This window comes from Larimichthys crocea, chromosome XI (assembly GCF_000972845.2).
Source record: "Larimichthys crocea isolate SSNF chromosome XI, L_crocea_2.0, whole genome shotgun sequence".
NCBI classification, from domain to species: domain Eukaryota; kingdom Metazoa; phylum Chordata; class Actinopteri; family Sciaenidae; genus Larimichthys; species Larimichthys crocea.
Window position 1 is genome coordinate 23,243,704 of NC_040021.1, and position 19,642 is coordinate 23,263,345.

The following is a 19,642-nucleotide window of genomic DNA, read 5'->3' on the forward strand; positions in this document are numbered from 1 at the left end:
TACCTTATCCTGTAAGACCTTGCACTTGACTTGACTTGTCTGCAAAGTGTCCAGGGTACTTCAGTGTTTCATGTGGCTGTCCTCTGGGTGTTGTCATATTGTGTTCTTGATAAGAGCAGCAGCACTCACACATAAATACAGGAAGTCAGTGGGTCAAATGGGCGGGGGCATGTTTTCCAGAGGAGGAAGGCACTCCTCAGCATTTTAATTACGCATTCCTCTGAGCCAAATCATGAGTCCATGTAAACACACACATTACTCATTTCAGTGACCCTCTGAGCAGCTGAGTGACAGACTGGGTGTAAAGAAGTGGCAGCAGTGGATTATGATCAGACTTCAAGCAAACTGAAAACATGGCTGTGTGTAACTCTACACTGTGCTCTACTTTATTCCTACTGTGGATATGGGTGTGGGAAGCTGGCTGTGACACACAATATGAAGCAGAGGAGGGTGAGTGATCAGGTGTTTGACATTCAGGTTTGGACAACAGTGTTCTTCTAACAGAAACCTGCTGTGTGATGACATTATATTAAAACTCTGAGGCACATTCCAGAGGACTGAGAGGGGGAGTTGTTAGGAAGTGTTCCAGGCAAAGACAGGATCAAGCATTGTTGACTGAATTCACTGAAAGTGATAAAGAGTACTGTGTATGATACATGAATAAAAAATGTCTCAGCGGACAGTACAATGTTCAAACAGAGAGGATGAGCTCTTTCTACTTCCAAAAACCAAAAGACCAATGCAACACTGAACACATCTGGAGCTAAGAGAGTGTCAAAAATAGATATGAGACTTCTTCAAAATGTTGTTCATTCATTTTATTGACATTCTCATTTTTTTGGGAAGTTTTAATATTAAGGTTGAGTTTAGAACCAAAGTCAGGACATAGTATGATCATGTTAAAGTTGGTAAATAGTCACTCCTCGGGTTCTTCCCTCAGGTCAGACACTTTTACTGGAGACTGATCTGAGGACAGTAGACTCACTCTGAATATCTAAATGGTAAATGTTATGATATGGCGCTAGATAAATACGACTGAATTAAACTGAATTAAAAGATGTGAATAGTGGGCCAAGTTAACATGTTCTCTCCGGGTACTCCAGCTTCCTCCCACAGTCCAAAGACATGAACCTTAACAGGTTCATTGGTGACTCTAAATTGGCCGTAGGTGTGAATGTGAATGGTTGACTGTGCCCTGTGATGAGCTGGTGACTTGTTCAGGGTGAACCCTGCCTCTCATCCAGAGTCAGCTGGGATAGGCTCCAGCCCCACTGTAACCCTGATGAGGAGAAGAGGTTTAAGAAAATGGATGGATGGATACATCAAAGCAGTTTCCTTATTTATTTTCACAAAATTTGTCAATTATTTGAGACTATAGAAAAAATACTAAAAAGGATTGTGATGGAAAAGTGGCTTAGCCCATAAGCTGCTGGGATGTAAGCTCTGTGTTTCGATTTAGCGAAGTAGTAAAAGAAAGCAAAAGTAAATTAGCCTAAAAAAAAACTATTCAGAGAGAACAAAAACTACCCTGAGAGAAATCAAATCACTGAGGTCAAAGGTCAAAGGTCAAAGAATGTCTGTGCAACGCTCTCTGTCAATACACTACTCACAAAAAGTTAGGGATATTTGACTTTCAGGTGAAATTTATGGAAAAGTTCATGCTACAGTCATATTATTCATATCATAAAGTAGGACATTTAAGTAGAAGCATGCAATGGTAATTTCTTAATCTCAAACAATTTGTTGAAACTAAAGCTAACAACAGTGGTGTGTATACCACAACAAAAACTGTCGATGACTCAGTAACTTGTCATATATCCTTGATCATCGATCACAGCTTGACTACATGTCTCATGCTGTTCATAAGTGGACTTATTCCAACCTGCTGGTAACTTCCCTTTGAGTGCTTCCTGTTTGAAGCCTCACACTGACCAGGTACTGTTGATGGATTGTTGGGTGTCGTCTTGGTGTCATGATGTCAAAATGTGAACAGCATGATGAGGAGGACTGTTTCAATACAAACTGTCGCAGAACATTTAGTGGTCCATTCATGGATCATACACTTTGTTAGAGAACAGCATGTTACGCAATAAGTACTGAAACATTGAACATTGACATGTGCATTCAGAAGTTTAGAGAAGGTCAAATAAAGTTCATCTGTAAAGGTTAGGTGTGCTTACTTACTTAGTGCTTTTTACTGTAGGTGCTGAAAAAAGCTAAATATATCCCTAAATGTCTGTGAGTAGTGTATGAATGTACAACATGTCCACAGACAGAGAGTTTATCAAATATTTGTAACATGTAGCTGTTTGGCTTTGTCTGATTGTCTATATGTGATAGGAGCACTATCCCAAGTCCATTCTGTCTCTTTACTGTTATCAATAGCTCCAATTAACTACATAAATGTATATTTGAACCTTTAACTAAAATATTCTCAGATGTTTATCATTTCGTGAGAACAAATCTGCCAAACTCTGCGAAAACAGTTCAGTATTTAGAAAGAGGAAACGACAGATACCACCCTGATGAAGAGAAGAAAAACTCTTGGGGAACTGAGGAATGTGATGCTGAATCACTGACTGTGAGGTGAAATCATCCAGAGGAGCACAGTCTGTTTGTCTCTTTGTGCAGATGAAAGTGAGCTGCTGTCATATTCGTTGAACTCTGTTGGTTCAAAAATATAATATGTTTTACAAGCAGAGCACTGCATGGTGACAGAGTGACAGTGCTGACTTTCTCTCCTCTTGTGTGTTTAGTTGAGCTCTTCCATTCTGACAAACAGCCACAACTGGGATGGACATCTGAACCAACATCCCAAGTAAGTTTGGTTAGTTTGGCCTGATGCATCATAAAAACAGGTTGATATAAAGTAATATAAAGTGTATGATCATTTTCAGCTACATTAATTCATTAGCACATTTCTATACATGGCATAGAAGAGAGTTATCTAACTAAGTCACATTAAGTCAATAATCACTCCTACAGTTTGAATAACATGCATAACATGATGTGCCTGGTACCGCACTGGTATCAACCATGAGTCCAGTCTAGTACAGAGCTTGTTGGGTTTGTAGTTTGTAGTTCTTCTCTGCAGCCTTTCACTGTTCCTCTTCCATCTTTACATCATCCCAGTGGGCTGAAAGCCGGCTTCCAGTGGCTACACAGAGTCCAGTTCCAGTGCTTCAAGCTTGTAAAAATGGCAAAAAGAGAAGTATCATAAGTCAGTGGATGCAGCGTCAAGACGCCCACTATCTACTAATGGATGTTACATTTACCCAAGAAGTGGAGCTCTCTGGTCAGCTGAGCCCACTACAGGTTCACCTTTTTGACTCAGACTTACCCATCCGAAGATTTCTTGATGGATGGAATGTCCTAGACCTGCAGACGCCCCGGCCCTTTCCTTCCACAGCCTCTGGACGTGAAATGTTCAGTTACATGAACCACAGTCTGGCTCTGAGCCTGGGCTCTGTCAGGCACCGTGGCTTCCAGCTTGCCTTCTCCTACTCAGGAATGTGTGTGCTGATAACATCCATCAGGCTGTACTACAGGAGGTGTCCTGACATTGTGGATCACCTGGCCTTGTTTAAAGGGACAGGAGCTGGGTCAGAGCTGCTGATAGGTTCCTGCGTGAACGGAGCTGTGGAGGTTTCTCCGCCTGCTAGAAAGTGTACTGTGGATGGAGTATGGGGTCCGCTGGAGGGGGGATGTACCTGTGAACCTGGACATCAAGTCATGAATGACACCTGTCAAGGTATGGAGAAGAGATCATCAGTAGCAGTTTTATTGAAAACCAATAAGCAACAATAATATTATTATAATAATATTATCTGTATATACATGATTTATTGTTGTTTTTTTAAGAGATTTGGGGAAAAGACGGAAATATGGAAGCCCTGAGGGTAAAAATGATTCCTCGTGATAACGATTTAATTTAATTTGTTTTCTCAAGATCTCGATATTTATATCATTATCTTAAAATAACAAATGTTATAACGGGATTATTTTCTTGAGACCTTGAAATAACGACATAATTAATACGAGGTCCATCAGTCAACATCAGGCGTGACATCACGTGTGATGGAAATCTCAGGCCTATCACATTTGAGTCATTATCTTGACATCTCAAATTAACCCTAACATCAACATTTTTCTCAGTAAACACATTTATAAAAGGTGCAATTGGTGTTTGAGGTGTTTGTAACAACAAGTAATCCATACATATAAAGAAACCAAGACAAATAAGTTCAGAAATGTTATGTGTAATAATGTGAAATGACACAGGGAAAAGTATTGAGCATGCTTACTGATATTCATTTAATACTTTGTACAAAAGCCTTTCTTGGTAATGACACCTTCAGGACGCCTCCTGTATGGAGAAACTAGTCACATGCATTACTCAGGTATGATTTTGGTCCATTCTTCCACACAGTCTTCAAATCTTGAAGGTTCTGTGGGCCTCTATGAACTCTGATCTTTAGTTTATCCCAGAGTTTTCTAATTGGATTCAAGTCAATTGGCTGGGCCATTCTAGCAGCTTCATTTTCTTTCCCTGAAGCCAATTGAGAGTTTCTTTGGCTCTGTCTTTGGGATCATTGTTTTGCTGAAATGTTCACCCTCACTTCATGTTCATCATTCATCACATGGCAGCAGATTTTTATCAAGAATGTTTCGGTACATTTTTCCATTCATCCTCCCTTCAATTATATGAAGTTTGCCAGTACCATATGCAGAAAAACAGCCCCACACCATGATGTTCCCACCTCCTCTTTTCTTTGAAACAATTGTACCTGCTAATTCCAGGTCTTTTTGAAGCTCTTTACAAGTGGCCCTTGGCTCTTGGACAACTCTTCTAATAATTCTTTTCACTCTTCTGTCAGAAATGTTGCGAGGAGCAACTGGTCGTGGCCAGTTTATGGTGAAATGATGTTCTTTCCACTTTCAGAGTATGGCCTCAACATTGCTCACTGGACCATTCAGAAGTTTAGAAATCCTTCTGTAACCATGCCATCAGTATGTTTTGCAACAATAAGGTGGCGAAGGCCTTGAGCGAGCTTCCTTCCTTGTGTGACACCTTGGTAATGAGACACCTTTTTATAGGTCATCAGTTTGGACTGAACCAGTTGAAATTCATTTCCAAGGGGCAGGGTCGCTTTCTGATCACTGATAGATTTCAGCTGGTGTCTTGGTTTTCCATGTCTTTTTCCACCTCCCTTTCTTCATATGTTCAATACTTTTTCCCTGTGTTATTTCACATTATTACATATAAATAATTTCCTGAACTTTTTTTGTTTTGGTTTCTTTGTATGTATGGATTACTTGGGATGTTACGAACACCTGGTGAAACTTTCATGTCAGTAGCACCTTTAGAAATATGTTTACTGAGAAAAATGGTGACGTTTTCAATACTACCACTGCAATATGGAGTGTATCATCGGTGTTGATGTGTGTGTAAGTAATGCGAGGTGGAGGTCAAACAGAGACAAAGCAAAAGTCAAACAGAGACAAAAGCAGTCACAGCAGCAAATTATGATCTGGTTTGTGTATGAACAACAATAACATTTTATTTCTGTTCGTTTCTGCAGCAGCTGGAATCTAAAATTACACAATGAACATTTCACAATATTCATGAGTAATCTTAGATCCAGATAATGTGCATCTTATTCTTCATGAAGTCGACTCATGACTTTCACATCCTCTTTCTCACAGTTCCTTCCTTCTCCGTCTGATCTGTTTTATTTTTACATCTTTCCTGTGAAGTGCATAACAGTGTCAGAGAAGAGTTTCGTTTTTTTCTGCATTTGGAAAAAAAAAAGGGCTCGTCAGTGTTGCATTAGCTGCATCGCTCACTCCTCATTGTCAACACTTTTTTTATTAACGATTTTTTTTATTGTATAGAGACAGCTGAAGAGTGACTGTGGGGAGAGAGAGATATGAGGGGCTGTTCAAGACGTTCTGGCCCTCTCACATACATATATTCTCACTCTTACATACACTAAACAAAAATATAAACGCAACACTTGTTTTTGTTCCCATTTTTCACGAGTTGAACTCAAAGATTTAAAACATTTTTTATACACACAAAATAACCATTTCTCTTGAATATTGTTCACAAATCTGTGATAGTGAAACATGCTCAGTGGGTGACATGGGTGACATGTCTGGTGAGTATGCTGGCGATGCAAGAACTGCGATGTTTTCAGCTTACAGGAATTGTGTACAGATGCTTGCAACATGGGGACGTGCATTATCACGCTGCAACATGAGGTGATGGTAATGGATGAATGGCACAACAATGGGCCTCAGGATCTCGACACGGTATCTCTGTGCATTTACAATGCCATCAATAAAATGCACCTGTGTTCGTCGTCCATAACATACGCCTACCCATACCATAACCCCACCGCCACCATGGGCGACTCGATCCACAACATTGACATCAGAAAACCGCTCACCCAAACGACGCCACACACGCTGTCTGCCATGTGTCCTGAACAGTGAAAACCGGGATTCATCTGTAAAGAGAACACCTCTCCAATGTGCCAGACACCATTGAATGTGAGCATTTGCCCACTCAAGTCGGTTACGTTGACGAACTGGAGTCAGGTCGAGACACCGATGAGGTCGATGAGCATACAGATGAGCTTCCCTGAGACAGTTTCTGACAGTTTGTGCAGAAATTCTTTGGTTATGCAAACAGATTGTTGCAGCAGCTGTCCGAGTGGCTGGTCTCAGACGATCTTGGAGGTGAACATGCTGGATGTGCAGGTCCTGGGCTGGTGTGGTTACACGTTATCTGCAGTTGTGAAGCCGGTTGGCTGTACTGCCAAATTCTCTAAAAACGCCTTTGGAGACGGCTTATGGTAGAGAAATGAACGTTCAATTCACGGACAACAGCTCTGGTGGACATCCTGCTGTCAGCATGCCAATTGCACGCTCCCTCAAAATTTGTGACATCTGTGGAATTGTGCTGTGTAATAAAACTGAACATTTCAAAATGGCCTTTTATTGTGGCCAACCTAAGGCACACCTGTGCGATAATCATGCTGTCTAATCAGCATCTTAAATGCCACACCTGTGAGGTGGGATGGATTTTCTTGGCAAAAAAGAAGTGCTCACTATTACAGATTTAGACAGATTTGTGAACAATATTTGCGAGAAATGGAAATGTTTTAGATTTTTGAGTTCATCTCATGAAAAATGAGAGCAAAAACAAAAGCGTTGCGTTTATATTTTGTTCAGTGTACATATATTTTATCTCTTATTTACATATATTCTCACTCTCAAATATATTTATGTCTGTCAAGAATACATGTACCTATGTGAGAGGAGAATATATGTATGTGAGAGCTAAAGTTTAGATGAAATGGAAGGCAGCTCATTTCTCGTGTTGTGATTGGCTGAGAAGCTCGTGCCCCTTTACACGTTACTTACTTTACACGTTACTTGTTTTTTACTTACTTTACACTTTACTTACTTTACACTTTACTTACTTTACCCTTTACTTACTTTACACTTTGCTTGTTTTTACTTACTTTACACTTTGTTTTTTTTACTCATTTTACACTTTACTTGTTTTTACTTTTTTTAACTTTTACTTACTTTTTTACTTGTTTTTGATTACTTGTTTATTACTTACTTACTTTACACTTGACATACTTTGCACTTGTCGTGGAAATTCGATAAAGACTGAGAACACGATCAGTATTAAATGAGAACTTTATTCTTGGCCAAGGAGAGACAACAGTACGACTACAAGAGTCGCAAAGTTCTCTCTGCTGATAATACATTCAACTGCTCCTTTTGTAGACATTTCTCCCCCTCCCTCTCCTCTGAGGTAATAAAAGAGACTCTAATTGCATTAAGGGGGTTACCCTCGTAAATATCTGCTTTACTCCCCTTTCACACTGTGGCTGGTACCAACATCTCCGGGACAGAGAGAAATGTCCACACTCAAACATATATCAACCCATCAGGAGGCAGTCTCCTAAATAGGACACAGTTCATAGAAAGTTAAACACAAAAATATAATTGTAATATAAAGTAAGCATAAAAAAGTAAAACAGAGGTTAAAAGAATTGTTCCACTACACACTTTACTTTACACTTGTTTTTTAGTCATTTTACACTTTACTTCTTTTTACTTACTTTTTTACTTACTTTTTTACTTATTTTTGATTACTTGTTATTACTTACTTACTCTACACTTGCCATACTTTAATCTTTACTTACTTTACACTTTAATTGTTTTTTACTTACTTTACACTGTACTTACTTTACACTACTTGTTTTTTACTTACTTTACACTTTACTTACTTTATACTTTACTTGTTTTTTTACTTACTTTACACTTTACTTATTTTACACTTTACTTTACACGCTACTTGTTTTTTACTTACTTTACTTACTTTACACTACTTGTTTTTTTACTTACTTTACACTTTCCTTATTTTACACTTTACTTACTTTACACGTTACTTGTTTTTTACTTACTTTACACTTTACTTGTTTTTTACTTACTTTACACTTTACTTACTTTACACTTTACTTACTTTACACGTTACTTGTTTTTTACTTACTTTACACTTTACTTGTTTTTTTACTTACTTTACACTTTACTTACTTTACACTTTACTTTACACTTGACATACTTTAATCTTTACTTACTTTACACTGTACTTACTTTACACGTTACTTGTTTTTTTTACTTACTTTACACTTTACTTGTTTTTTACTTACTTTACACTTGTTTTTTTACTTACTTTACTTACTTTACACTACTTGTTTATTTACTTACTTTACACTTTACTTGGTTTTTACTAATTTTACACTTTACTTGTTTTTTTACTTTTTACTTGCTTTTTTACTTACTTTTTAAATTGTTTTTTACCTACTTTTTTACTTTTTTTTAATTTGTTTGTTTTACTTCAAATCAAATTTTATTCGTATAACCCAAGGTCACAAAATACATTTGCCTCGGAGGGCTTTACAATCTGTACAGGGAGTGACACCCTCTGTCCTTAGACCCTCGGTTCGAGTGAGGAAAAAAACATGTTTTTTGGCCTTTCTGCCTTTTATCACAATACACCCTCAGCCAAGGTTGGCCCACCACAGACTGATCAGACCTGGGTGTGTGTCATGCTCTAGGCTCCATGAGGTCACTTGACAGCCCATACCGATGCAGGTGTATTAGATTCACTCAGCAAGCTACATTTATTTAGTCTCCATTACATATATTTCCCAAAAATTCAAAAGACTGCCACAGAATTTCAGAACCAGTGGAATAACCATGGTCTTTCAACTCAAAGGGGACAAACTCCTTTTCAGCTGTGGCAAAGGGGCATAATCAACAATTCAGGAGTGCATAACCAAAGTATGAATGGTATTAGAGACATAGACAGTGGCTTTGGTATGCCAACTGGAGTTAGGTGGATGGTGAAGAGGATGTCCACCAGGTCAGCTTTGAGGGTTGTAGGAGGCCAATATAGAAGGGGGCAAAAACTCTCTGGGTGAACTTGAATTTTGGCCAGCACACCAAGTGTTCTTACTCCGACCTGAAAAGTAAGTAAAAAACAAGTAAAAAACAAGCTTGTGGTGACTTAAGTTTTAACAAAAAGTCACATGCAGCAGATGAAAGAATTAAAGAAAGAACATAATTTAAAATTGTGAATATTTACTAAGGAACGGGGAGGGATGAAATAAGAACAATAATAAAGTATTATCCAGCTAACAAACCTTTTTCATTTAAACGAAATGAAAAATGTCCTGCTTGTTTTCAGTTTATGCAGTTGTCAGAATCAAAGTATGCGTGTTAGAAGATACTGTATATGACATGATTTTCTTTCTTTTTTTTTAAGATTATTTTTTGGGCTTTTTATGCCTTTAATGATAATACAGCTGAAGATAGACAGGAAGCAGGGGGCAGAGAGAGGGGAAGTGACACGCAGTAAGTGGCCGTCCGATGCGAGATTCGAATCGGGGCCAGCTGCAGCGAGGACTGTAGCCTCTACACACAGGGCGGCCGCTTAACCCACTACGCTACAAACCGCCCTATGACATGATCTTTTGTATTGAATGACGAAAGAGGGAGCTGGATATTGTAGTGTTAGTCTATTTACATGTTGTTGACGTGTTTTTTTAAGCCATTGACTAGCAGCATTAGCTGTGTTTACAGACATTTATGATTTAGTAGACTGACAACTTACACGTAAATTACCTGTAAGTTAATTTACCTGTAAATGTTGTTCTTACCTTTTCCTTGTTTTGGGGGCCCCTGTTGCCAAAGTGTTGCTGCGTCTGACACCGAAGAGGCTGCCGCAATCCTCCAGGCTGTATTTGTGTGGCGTTCACTGCTTGCCCTGCTAAAGTGACTTGGGAGTTTGGAGGTCTGAAAAGTTGTCTCTTCTCACTTTCCGCCGAGCTGTGAACAACATGAAGTACAGACGAGCCTGTCCTCTGCCACTCAACAGACGAGGATAAAGATGTGATGGTTTCCCGCGATGATAAAATATTTCTTAATATATGGATGACTTGTTGCAGTGCTCATTTTTCCTCTCCACCATCTTTGTTGTGCATGACAACATTTCATTGTTTTACTTCACCTTCACTTTCACTCTAAGCCATGCTGTCTTTTTATAGCCCTGTTCAAACCTCACCATGACCCTGGTCTGATATGGGCAGCTAGTGTGGGCTTTCAGCGTTAGTATGGAGAGTAGTGTCCACATTTATCCTGCTAGTCTGCGTATGTGAAGTCACGATATAAACTACAATTATAAAAGTAATTGTAGTAGATTTTGACACAGGGCTCCTCCTTCATAAGATGGAGCCACAAAATGAACTAATAATGAAGGTCCTGCTTCAGTTCATGTCGCACCTTTTAATGGTGGAAAGACCCTCACAAGAAGCTTCTCCAGCTCTGCCTGGCTGGCAGTCCAACCTACCTGAGGGTGGAGATGAAAGGTCACATGGTTCTAAGTACATTATGAATGTGACTTGAAGATTTGGCTGATAAACAAAAGAAAACCAAACACCACCAGTATCAGTGGTACCTTCCTAAAGAAGGTTTTTTCTTGTCAATGTCACCAAGTGTTTGCTCATGGTGGGAATTAGATCTGCTCTGTATGCAAAGTGTCATGAGGTAACTTCAGAGACAATCACTTTTTCTTTTTCACCAGCTTGTAGGATGGGTTACTACAAACCAGCCAATGAGAGCAAAGGATGCCGGCTATGCCCACCGAATAGCAGGACACACAGCGAGGGAGCAGAGAGGTGTGACTGTCTACAGGGTTACAACCGCCTACCAACTGACCCTGATGAGCTAGGTTGCACCAGTAAGACACACTGAGTGGAAGTAAATGGGTGTCATTCATACTTAAAGGAAGTCTCAGCACGTTTTTCCTTCCATGTCTTCTCCCCACAGAGCCTCCCTCCGCCCCTGTGAATCTAACAGCACATCATCAGAATGACTCTGGGCTGACAGTGACGTGGGATCCTCCTCATGACTGGGGAGGGAGACAGGAAGTGAAGTATCACATCATGTGTGTGAGGAAAGCAGAGGCTGGCAGTCAGTGGGAGGCATGCGGGGACAATGTGATTGTTCTGCAAGGAGGGCTGACCAGCACGTCAGCCAGCATCACAGGAATGAACCCGCAATACGACTATAGACTGTCAGTGCAAGCCCAGAATGATATATCCATCCTGCAGGGGGCGCCACTGTCATCCACTGCGACAGTTACTATTCATAGATGTAAGTCAGCTGGACTGAATGATGATGTCAGTGTGTTAGAAACACACCTCCACAACAACCTTGTGTACCGTCATCTTGTACCACCGCTAACACTAACAAACTAACAAATATACACGTGACAGGTCGACCATATGTAGAGCTTTAAATAGTTCCACTTCATTACAGCACATTTGTTTCTTCTCTTGCTACTTTCATGATGATTTGTAAATGCATTTTTTCCAAAAGATTTTTGGCTTTGCAATGTATTTTGCAATGTTTTTTTTAAACTCTTACATTCAAATTATTTTTGATTGAGATTTAAAGGTCCAGTGTATAGAATTTAGTTACATCTAGTGGTCTAATCGCTGTATTGCAATCTCCTCACATCATCCTCACCTTCTTAGTGTAAAGGAGAAACAACACTTGAAAGGACCTGTTTAGAGTCACTATTTAGTTTGTCTGTTCTGGGCTACTGTACACAGTGTTTCAACATGGCGACCCGCTCGCACTGTAGAATATAAAAATAAGTAACAACAACAAAAAGATTCTTATTTTCAGGTGATTATACATCCATGAAAACATACTTATGAATACTATATTCCATGTCTGTCTTATTCTGAAAATAAAGGCCCCAAATCTTACACACTTAAAATTTGACCTATTAGAATAATTGTTAAATTGTTAAAATAATTAATTATTTGTTGAAGTTGTTTTTAGTAGCAGTCATTGCCAACAGCTAACTTGAAGTTTGCTGCTGTGAATGAGTTGCGCATTTAAAGCAGAACTGTGCCAGTGTTTAAAGAACACACACCCGTACTCAGTTCAATAGACTCAGCAGCACATTGCTGCTACAGCCGGAATTGGTCTGGTATGACCAGTAGCTTATGGTGGCTAATGTTAGCTAACTTTAGATGCTGCAGTGCAATTGCTGATTTTATGATGCTCCTGTTTAATGTGTTAAACTACCTATTAGCACCACCCTCTAATTGCCATTTGATGTCACTTCTGTTGCTCTTAACAGTATAACGACAGGGCACTGAAGTGCCGTTTAAAGCTACATTAGTTAATTTTTAGTCACCTGAGGGCATTAGAACAAGCTGTAAACACACAATAGACAGATTTTCTCGTTATAGTGAACACTTTCATATTTATACTTCCAGTAGACATAGGGCAACATTAACATTCACTTTCTGTTTGTGTCCCCCTGAAGTCCAATGATCTGTTTTGTTGTAGGGAAAGTTCCTCCGGTGGTGATCACTGTGACCCCACACTCCAACATCTCCACAGAGAATGAAATAACTCCTCAGCGCCAAAGTCGCTCCTCCATCTGGGTGACAGTTGGGGTTTTATTCGCTGTCCTGCTGCTCTTGGCTGTGGTTCCCATTTATGTGTGTGCTAAGCGTCGCAAATACACCACACTCAGGTAAAAACTCAGGTTCCACCTCTGTTCCTTTGGCCTCCTATGATAAAGTTACCTTCACTAACTGCGCAACATTGTTCTGCTTGAAGGGACCAAAAAGTTCCACAATGAGGACGTTTTGTGTAGAATGTGACATTTCTTTCTGTGGTGCCCTCCAAGATGAAAAAGATCAAGAGAAGATGCAGATGCAGTGCAGACAGCAATGCTACTTAATTTAATATGTTTTTATAGATTTCTAAATATCTTATTCAGGTAATTATCAAGACAATGTTGTATTTTTTTCTGCCAAATTCATATTTTCAAGTTGTGGGGACATCTGTTTAAAAATATAGGACTCCTAATATTTTATTATTGGATAATATATTTTTTAATGACTGTAAATTTGGCAAAAATAAATCCATATTTTCCCTAATACAGAGTTTAAACATGAGGTGAAGGTGACTTAACAGTGAAGACACATTTACTAATCATGACATAAATATTATACTTTCTCTACAGCCCTGAGCGGGAAGTCGAACTTTTACCAATGAATGTTGGAGTTTCCTACCGACGTCCGCAGCAGGTGGAGGCTGCACCTCAACAGGCTGACAGTAAGTGTGATATTCTTAAACAGAAACAAGTCGAGAAAATTGATTTTGTCATCTCTGACCTTCAAAAACAGAACCAAACGGGCATTGTTTTATTTTTTATCATTGTTTTATTATTTAAGTTTTAACTATCCTATATTTTACTATTTTACTGTTACTACAGTTTGACTGTCATGCAAACGAGAAGCTAATTTGAACAGTACAGGATGCAGTAATGACGTTCTACTTGTTTTAGTGGTGGAAGGTGTGGCTCAGTTGCTGGAGGGGCTCAGTGGCAGGCTGCTGTCCAGTTTGAAGGATGTACTGGTGGAGAGAAACAAGCTCACACTGGGCAAGGAGCTGGGCAGAGGTCAGTTCATGATTCATGATTCCTCTAAATCCTGTCTCAGCCTCACAGAGGACCAGCGATTTGCAATCTTTTGCAGTATTTTAAAGATCACTGGTTCTCAAACTATGGCACACAGACCACTGGCCACATGCTCCCTCTAGTGGTACATGAAGTACAGGATTTAATATATTCATTTGGAAACATAATAAACTATACTAAAACTATGAGATTGCTGGAATGTGATACAAAGTTTTGCAATATTTTGTTTATCAGCCTGCTACATAGTCACATTCATGCATGTAGTGTACATCTATAACAAGCAAGTGTAAATCTTCTGTGACATCACTGATTGGTTTGTGGACTGTTATGAAGTATTTTTGTCCTTATCGATGTTTTTTTCTGAGCTAGAAATGGAAAAGAGTGTGTAACGTACTGTACTGCACTGTACTGTACTGCACTGTACTATACTGTACTGTACTATACTGTACTGTACTGTACTGTACTGCACTGTACTGTACTATACTGTACTGTACTGTACTGTACTATACTGTACTGTACTGTACGTTTTCACTCAGACAAAAATGTTTGTGAAAACATTTGAGGACGCAGTCACAGAATCTTGATTCATATTTGATTAGCACAGCCTAGATGGTGCAATTATCATGGCTAAACCTTTATTGATATACTTCTTAATTTTATGATATGATAATGTCAATGTAAACCCATGACTCTGCAGGTTTACCACAGAATTTAATTTCTTTCAATATATTACCTTCATCAAGGTTATTGATATGTAAAACAAGCGCCCAACCACGGTTATAGAAATCAATCCAACTGTTTAGAACATATGACCAAAGATCTTAGTTTTTTAAAAAAAGACAGTAAACATGAGTGATGACACTGGGTCCTTTGTTTTGTTCTACAGGGGAGTTTGGCTCAGTCTATGAAGGGGTCTACACCCCAGACGGTGTGGACATGAAGGTGGCTGTGAAGACCATGAGAGGTCTGTACTGAAACTCAAAGGTTTTTTCTGTTGAGGTTTTTTGCTGCTTTGCCTTGTTTTTCTCATGTTCTCTTTCTCACACGTCTAGTTGGAATCCACAGCCAGCAAGACCTACATGAGTTTTTGAGAGAGGCAGAAATCATGCAGAACTTTGATCATGAAAATGTGGTCAGACTACTCGGTAAGATATGAAAACTGCAACGTCATGTTCCTGAAGAAATGTTCAGGACACCACCAGTCTGCTGTCTGCAGTATGCCATAATCAGTTGCATGATGGTCACTTATTTAGCTTTGACTGGGTCTGGGTTTTGCTGGCTTTCAGTGTTTTTACCTCATGTGTGTTTGATTGCCATGTTCTTCAAAGAACAATTTGGACACATTTCTATTAGCTATCAAGTTCCAGGCAACAAACTCTCAGTTTAGTTGGGTTAGTTGAGAGGCTCCTGGTGTAATCCACACAGACTGGCAAACCAGAACAATGAGGTAAGGTCTGATTCTCAGTGGAAATGACGATACCTTCAGTAGATCTGTGCCTGGTTCTAGAGGAAATGTAAAAGTTGCTAATCCTCACGCCTGCTTTATTGCAGCAGCAGTTTTGTGAAAGGTATTTGTGCTCTGCAGGGGTCACTTTACAGAGGGAGCAGGACTCTTCTCTGCCTGTTCCTCTGGTCATCCTGCCCTACATGAAACATGGAGACCTGCGCCGCTTCCTCATTGACACACGCTATGGTGATGTTCCCATGGTAAGATGTAGTCAGCACATGTATGTACATAAATGGGACTTACTGCACATGCTTACACAGAGACACACACAAATGTTTTAGTGACAACCCCTGACCCACTGCCAGGCCAGGCCCTCATGACAAAATAGCAAATACTCACAGAGGATTTTGAGCACACACTAATGGACAGGACGGCCCGTTTGACTCACAAGTTATGTGGCCAATTAGGCAGCAACAAAATACTGCACTGCAGGTTATTAAACAGCGATTTACACCTCTGTAAGGTTGTCATGCTAACATCACTGAGTTGATTTAGCTGTTTGCATTACAAAATGATTTATCAGGAATGTGTGATTGCATGTATTTGGTACAAATCAAATGAATGAAGAGGCAGTCTGTTTAACACACTGTTCATCCCTATTTTATGTGTGGTGCAATAAATATTGTAGTCTGTTGGGGTCCCTAGTGGGACTTTAAACTTGTACTAGACTGTGTAAAACATGGATGTAGTCTTAGTGACGTCACCTATGGATTTCTAAAGCTCAGTGTGGTGGCACTGTGTCTAATCCAAAAATGGGCAAAAAGGTGGATCGTGGGTGGACCTGAGGTGAGCTTAATGAAGCCTGGTTGCTCAAACAAGCCACCTGTAACAGCACTAACCTGTCAATCAAAGCACTCCCCACTCTTAATCCTGCATAACTTTAAGCCTTAATATCATTTGAACAGGTGAGTTGTATATAAATTTACACTCAGTACAGTTGAAAACTGTTTTTTGTACCAGGCTGTAAACATGTTTATTTTTGCGGTGACATTTTAACATTTTAACACAACTACCCTCCTTCAGTTTGTGCCGCATCAGAGCCTCCTGCGCTTCATGATTGATATTGCAGCAGGGATGGACTATCTGAGCTCACAGCGGTTCCTGCATAGAGACCTGGCTGCACGCAACTGCATGTGAGTCCATCAGAGGGAGACACTGAGAGAGGGGAGCTTGAAATCAAGGACTCCTTGTTCATATAAGACTGCGTCTCTGTCCTCAGCTATTGGTATTCAATCATGGCTTGTTTCTGGGAAGGAAACTGCTTAAAATTTCAATAAAGCAGACTGAGGGCCTCAGAGAAGATAGTGTGTTTGCTGGCTGAAAATATAAAACAGTGTGTCAGAATTCAGAACAAAGAACGTATTTTATCCTCAGGCTGGGTGATGACCTCAGGGTGTGTGTGGCTGACTTCGGCCTATCCAAGAAAATCTACAGCAGCAGTTATTATCGTCAGACAGTGGTTGTTCGTCTTCCAGTCAAATGGATGTCCATAGAGAGTCTGTCCGAGTCTGTCTACACTACCAAGAGTGACGTGGTGAGTTCAGTGTTCTGTGGAACATCACTTTGAACTCTGAAAGTAGAGATTAGATTCTGATTCTGACTGTCTGTGACTTTTACTTTTACTGAACTTCTGAATTTGTACATTCAAAACTATTCAATTATTTCTGGCCCCTTTCCTCTCAGTGGTCATTCGGGGTGACCATGTGGGAGATTGTGTCCCGGGGAAGGACCCCCTATCCTGGAGTTCACAACCACGAGGTGCTGGACCTGCTGCTGTTGGGACACAGGCTCAAACCACCTGAGGACTGTGACCACAAACTGTGAGTTCTCAGGGACATTTCTCAGTTTATTTCTTGATAAGAGATATTTTGAAATATTAAGAGAAAACAACAAACATATTTTGGTGTAGTATCTATCCATGCAGATAGTTTTGATTTGATTACTTCAGATTTCTACCTTTGCCCATATAAATGGAGGTGAATGGAATGTGCCTTGGTTCTCTGCATAATTCACAGAACACACTAGACACAGTTTCTTTGACAGTAAGCAGTTACAGTGAACACCATATAACACAATGTGTTCAGTATGTTACATCACATTTAGATAGAAACATCATTACATTTTTTAATGTTTACAATACAAATATAATTCATTTACAGAGACTTTTTAATATCATCAGGGACTGTTCAATAATTATGCCTGTTTTATGTCTACCTTTCATTCTTTTAAAGTGTCTATGAAGTTAAATTTTGACCAAATATCAAATGTATTAATTGATTTATTGTGTATGTAGTAATGTAATTTATCATGCATTCTGATTCTGTTATGTATCTGACACACTTTGATTCTTTAGTTTTTACATAGCAAATCAACGTTTCTTTAATTCCTGGTCTCTTTTGAAATATCCTTTGTCACTTTGGATAAACTGCTCATTAGTTTAAGTCATTGCTCTGGGGAATATTCCTGTATATTTACAGTATTTATATTTATACATAACTCCCTATCTTGTCCATCTCACCCCAAACATAGTTATGAAGTGATGCAGAGCTGCTGGGTTAAGGAGCCAGCCCACAGGCCTTGCTTCAGGGAACTGGGTGAAATGCTGAAAGGTTTACTGTCGGAGCTTCCGGCGCTGGAGGCCAGCCAGGAGGCCAGCTACATCAACCAGGTCCTGGAGGTTTCTGCTGCTGTGGCTGCCTCTCAGGATCCACAAACAAACTCTGGGGGAAGACTGGAAAATGTCTACCTGCCTACTCCTGTGGGTGCTGCTCCAGCCAGAGATGATGATTTTGAAGAAGAGGAAGGGTACCTTAAGTTTACTACTGACTCAACAACTAAGGGGGATGATAATCATTAAAAAAAAGAATATCTGTATGGGGTTTTACAAAATGTAATTCCATATTAAAGAACTGTGTGTGAGAGGGTGAGATAGAGATATTGTGTAACATCCTCAGGCAGACAGAAACTAAAACCTTTTACTGTATTTTGCACTTTTACAAATGTATATCTGTATTGTGTATCTCTTACTAGAAAATGTCTCTTACTGGTAAGAGGGATGACCATGGCTCAGTGGCAGAGTGGGTCGTCCAATAACCCCATGGGTGGCAGTTGGCGGAATTATTCAAATAAAAATACTAATAAGTTTGTGAGGTCAAAACTATGAGATATTAAGTAAAAATGATCAAACTGAAGTAAAACATAGTGAGATTAAATCTAGATTTTGTCTTTTTATGTCAGAATTATTAGGATTATGAGGGCAGTCAAAATCATAACTCAAAGCTGTCACCATGTCATAATTTAATCTATTTAAATGATCCACAATTTACGACGGAGTATTAGGGCCACATTTAAAACATTTTTTTTTGGAAATAATTACGAGAATAAAGTCGTTATTAAATATGGCAAGAATGAATTGCAAGATTAAAGTCGTTATTAAATATGGCGACTCGCCATATTTAATAACGACTTTAATCCCGTAACTCGTATCTCGAAACAATTTCCCTACGGGGATTAATAAAGTTCTTCTGATTCTGACTTCTGATTCTGACTTTAATCTCGTAATTAATTCCCAAATTTTTTTTTTTATTTAAGTCGTACCGTCGTAACAATTTGACTTACTATCTCATAATTATGACTCAGGATCTCATAATAGTAATGTTAATTTTGACACAGGCATTTATTATGTTTTTCTTTTCTTTTTCTCTGGCAGAAATACACATACACATGGAATTTTATTTGCACTATAGAGTATGTTATTGCTGACTTCCAGGGTTTGATCTGTGACAGTATTACTTATTATATTACCCTCGTATTTGGATCATGACAATATTCTAAGAGGCTGTGTTACAGATGTAAGATTTAGACTGCAGAAGTATACATATTCAATGAATTAATTCATTGATGGAAAACAGAATAAATTACTTTTTTATTATGTTTATTATTACTTTTTATTTTTAATTTTCTTATAAAAAAATAAATCAGATTTTAGCTCCTTGATATTGAGTTGGCAGCTGCTTGAGAGACATTTTTCTGTGAAACGG

The 19,642-nt window shown here is 39.1% G+C and overlaps 1 protein-coding gene across 1 annotated transcript; it reads left to right on the plus strand.

The window, feature by feature from the left end:
* Positions 1-205: 205 nt before the first annotated feature.
* LOC104935878 (tyrosine-protein kinase receptor TYRO3) lies at positions 206-19,537 on the plus strand. The gene is made up of 15 exons (XM_019273500.2): positions 206-450; positions 2,757-2,818; positions 3,133-3,751; positions 11,171-11,326; positions 11,416-11,742; positions 12,955-13,144; positions 13,640-13,731; positions 13,964-14,077; positions 14,982-15,059; positions 15,148-15,240; positions 15,681-15,802; positions 16,626-16,735; positions 16,977-17,136; positions 17,286-17,422; positions 18,132-19,537. The coding sequence occupies exons 1-15, from the start codon at positions 354-356 to the stop codon at positions 18,457-18,459; spliced, it is 2,685 nt and encodes an 894-aa protein (XP_019129045.1). The 5' UTR covers positions 206-353; the 3' UTR covers positions 18,460-19,537.
* The last annotated feature ends 105 nt before the right edge of the window (positions 19,538-19,642 follow it).

Excerpts from the sequence above, each read along its gene's own strand:
- LOC104935878 (XM_019273500.2), top strand. The coding sequence starts at position 354 with ATGGCTGTGTGTAACTCTACACTGTGCTCTACTTTATTCCTACTGTGG. Across the intron at positions 11,327-11,415 it reads TGATGAGCTAGGTTGCACCA|AGCCTCCCTCCGCCCCTGTG; the intron begins GTAAGACACACT and ends TTCTCCCCACAG. Across the intron at positions 13,145-13,639 it reads CGCAAATACACCACACTCAG|CCCTGAGCGGGAAGTCGAAC; the intron begins GTAAAAACTCAG and ends CTTTCTCTACAG.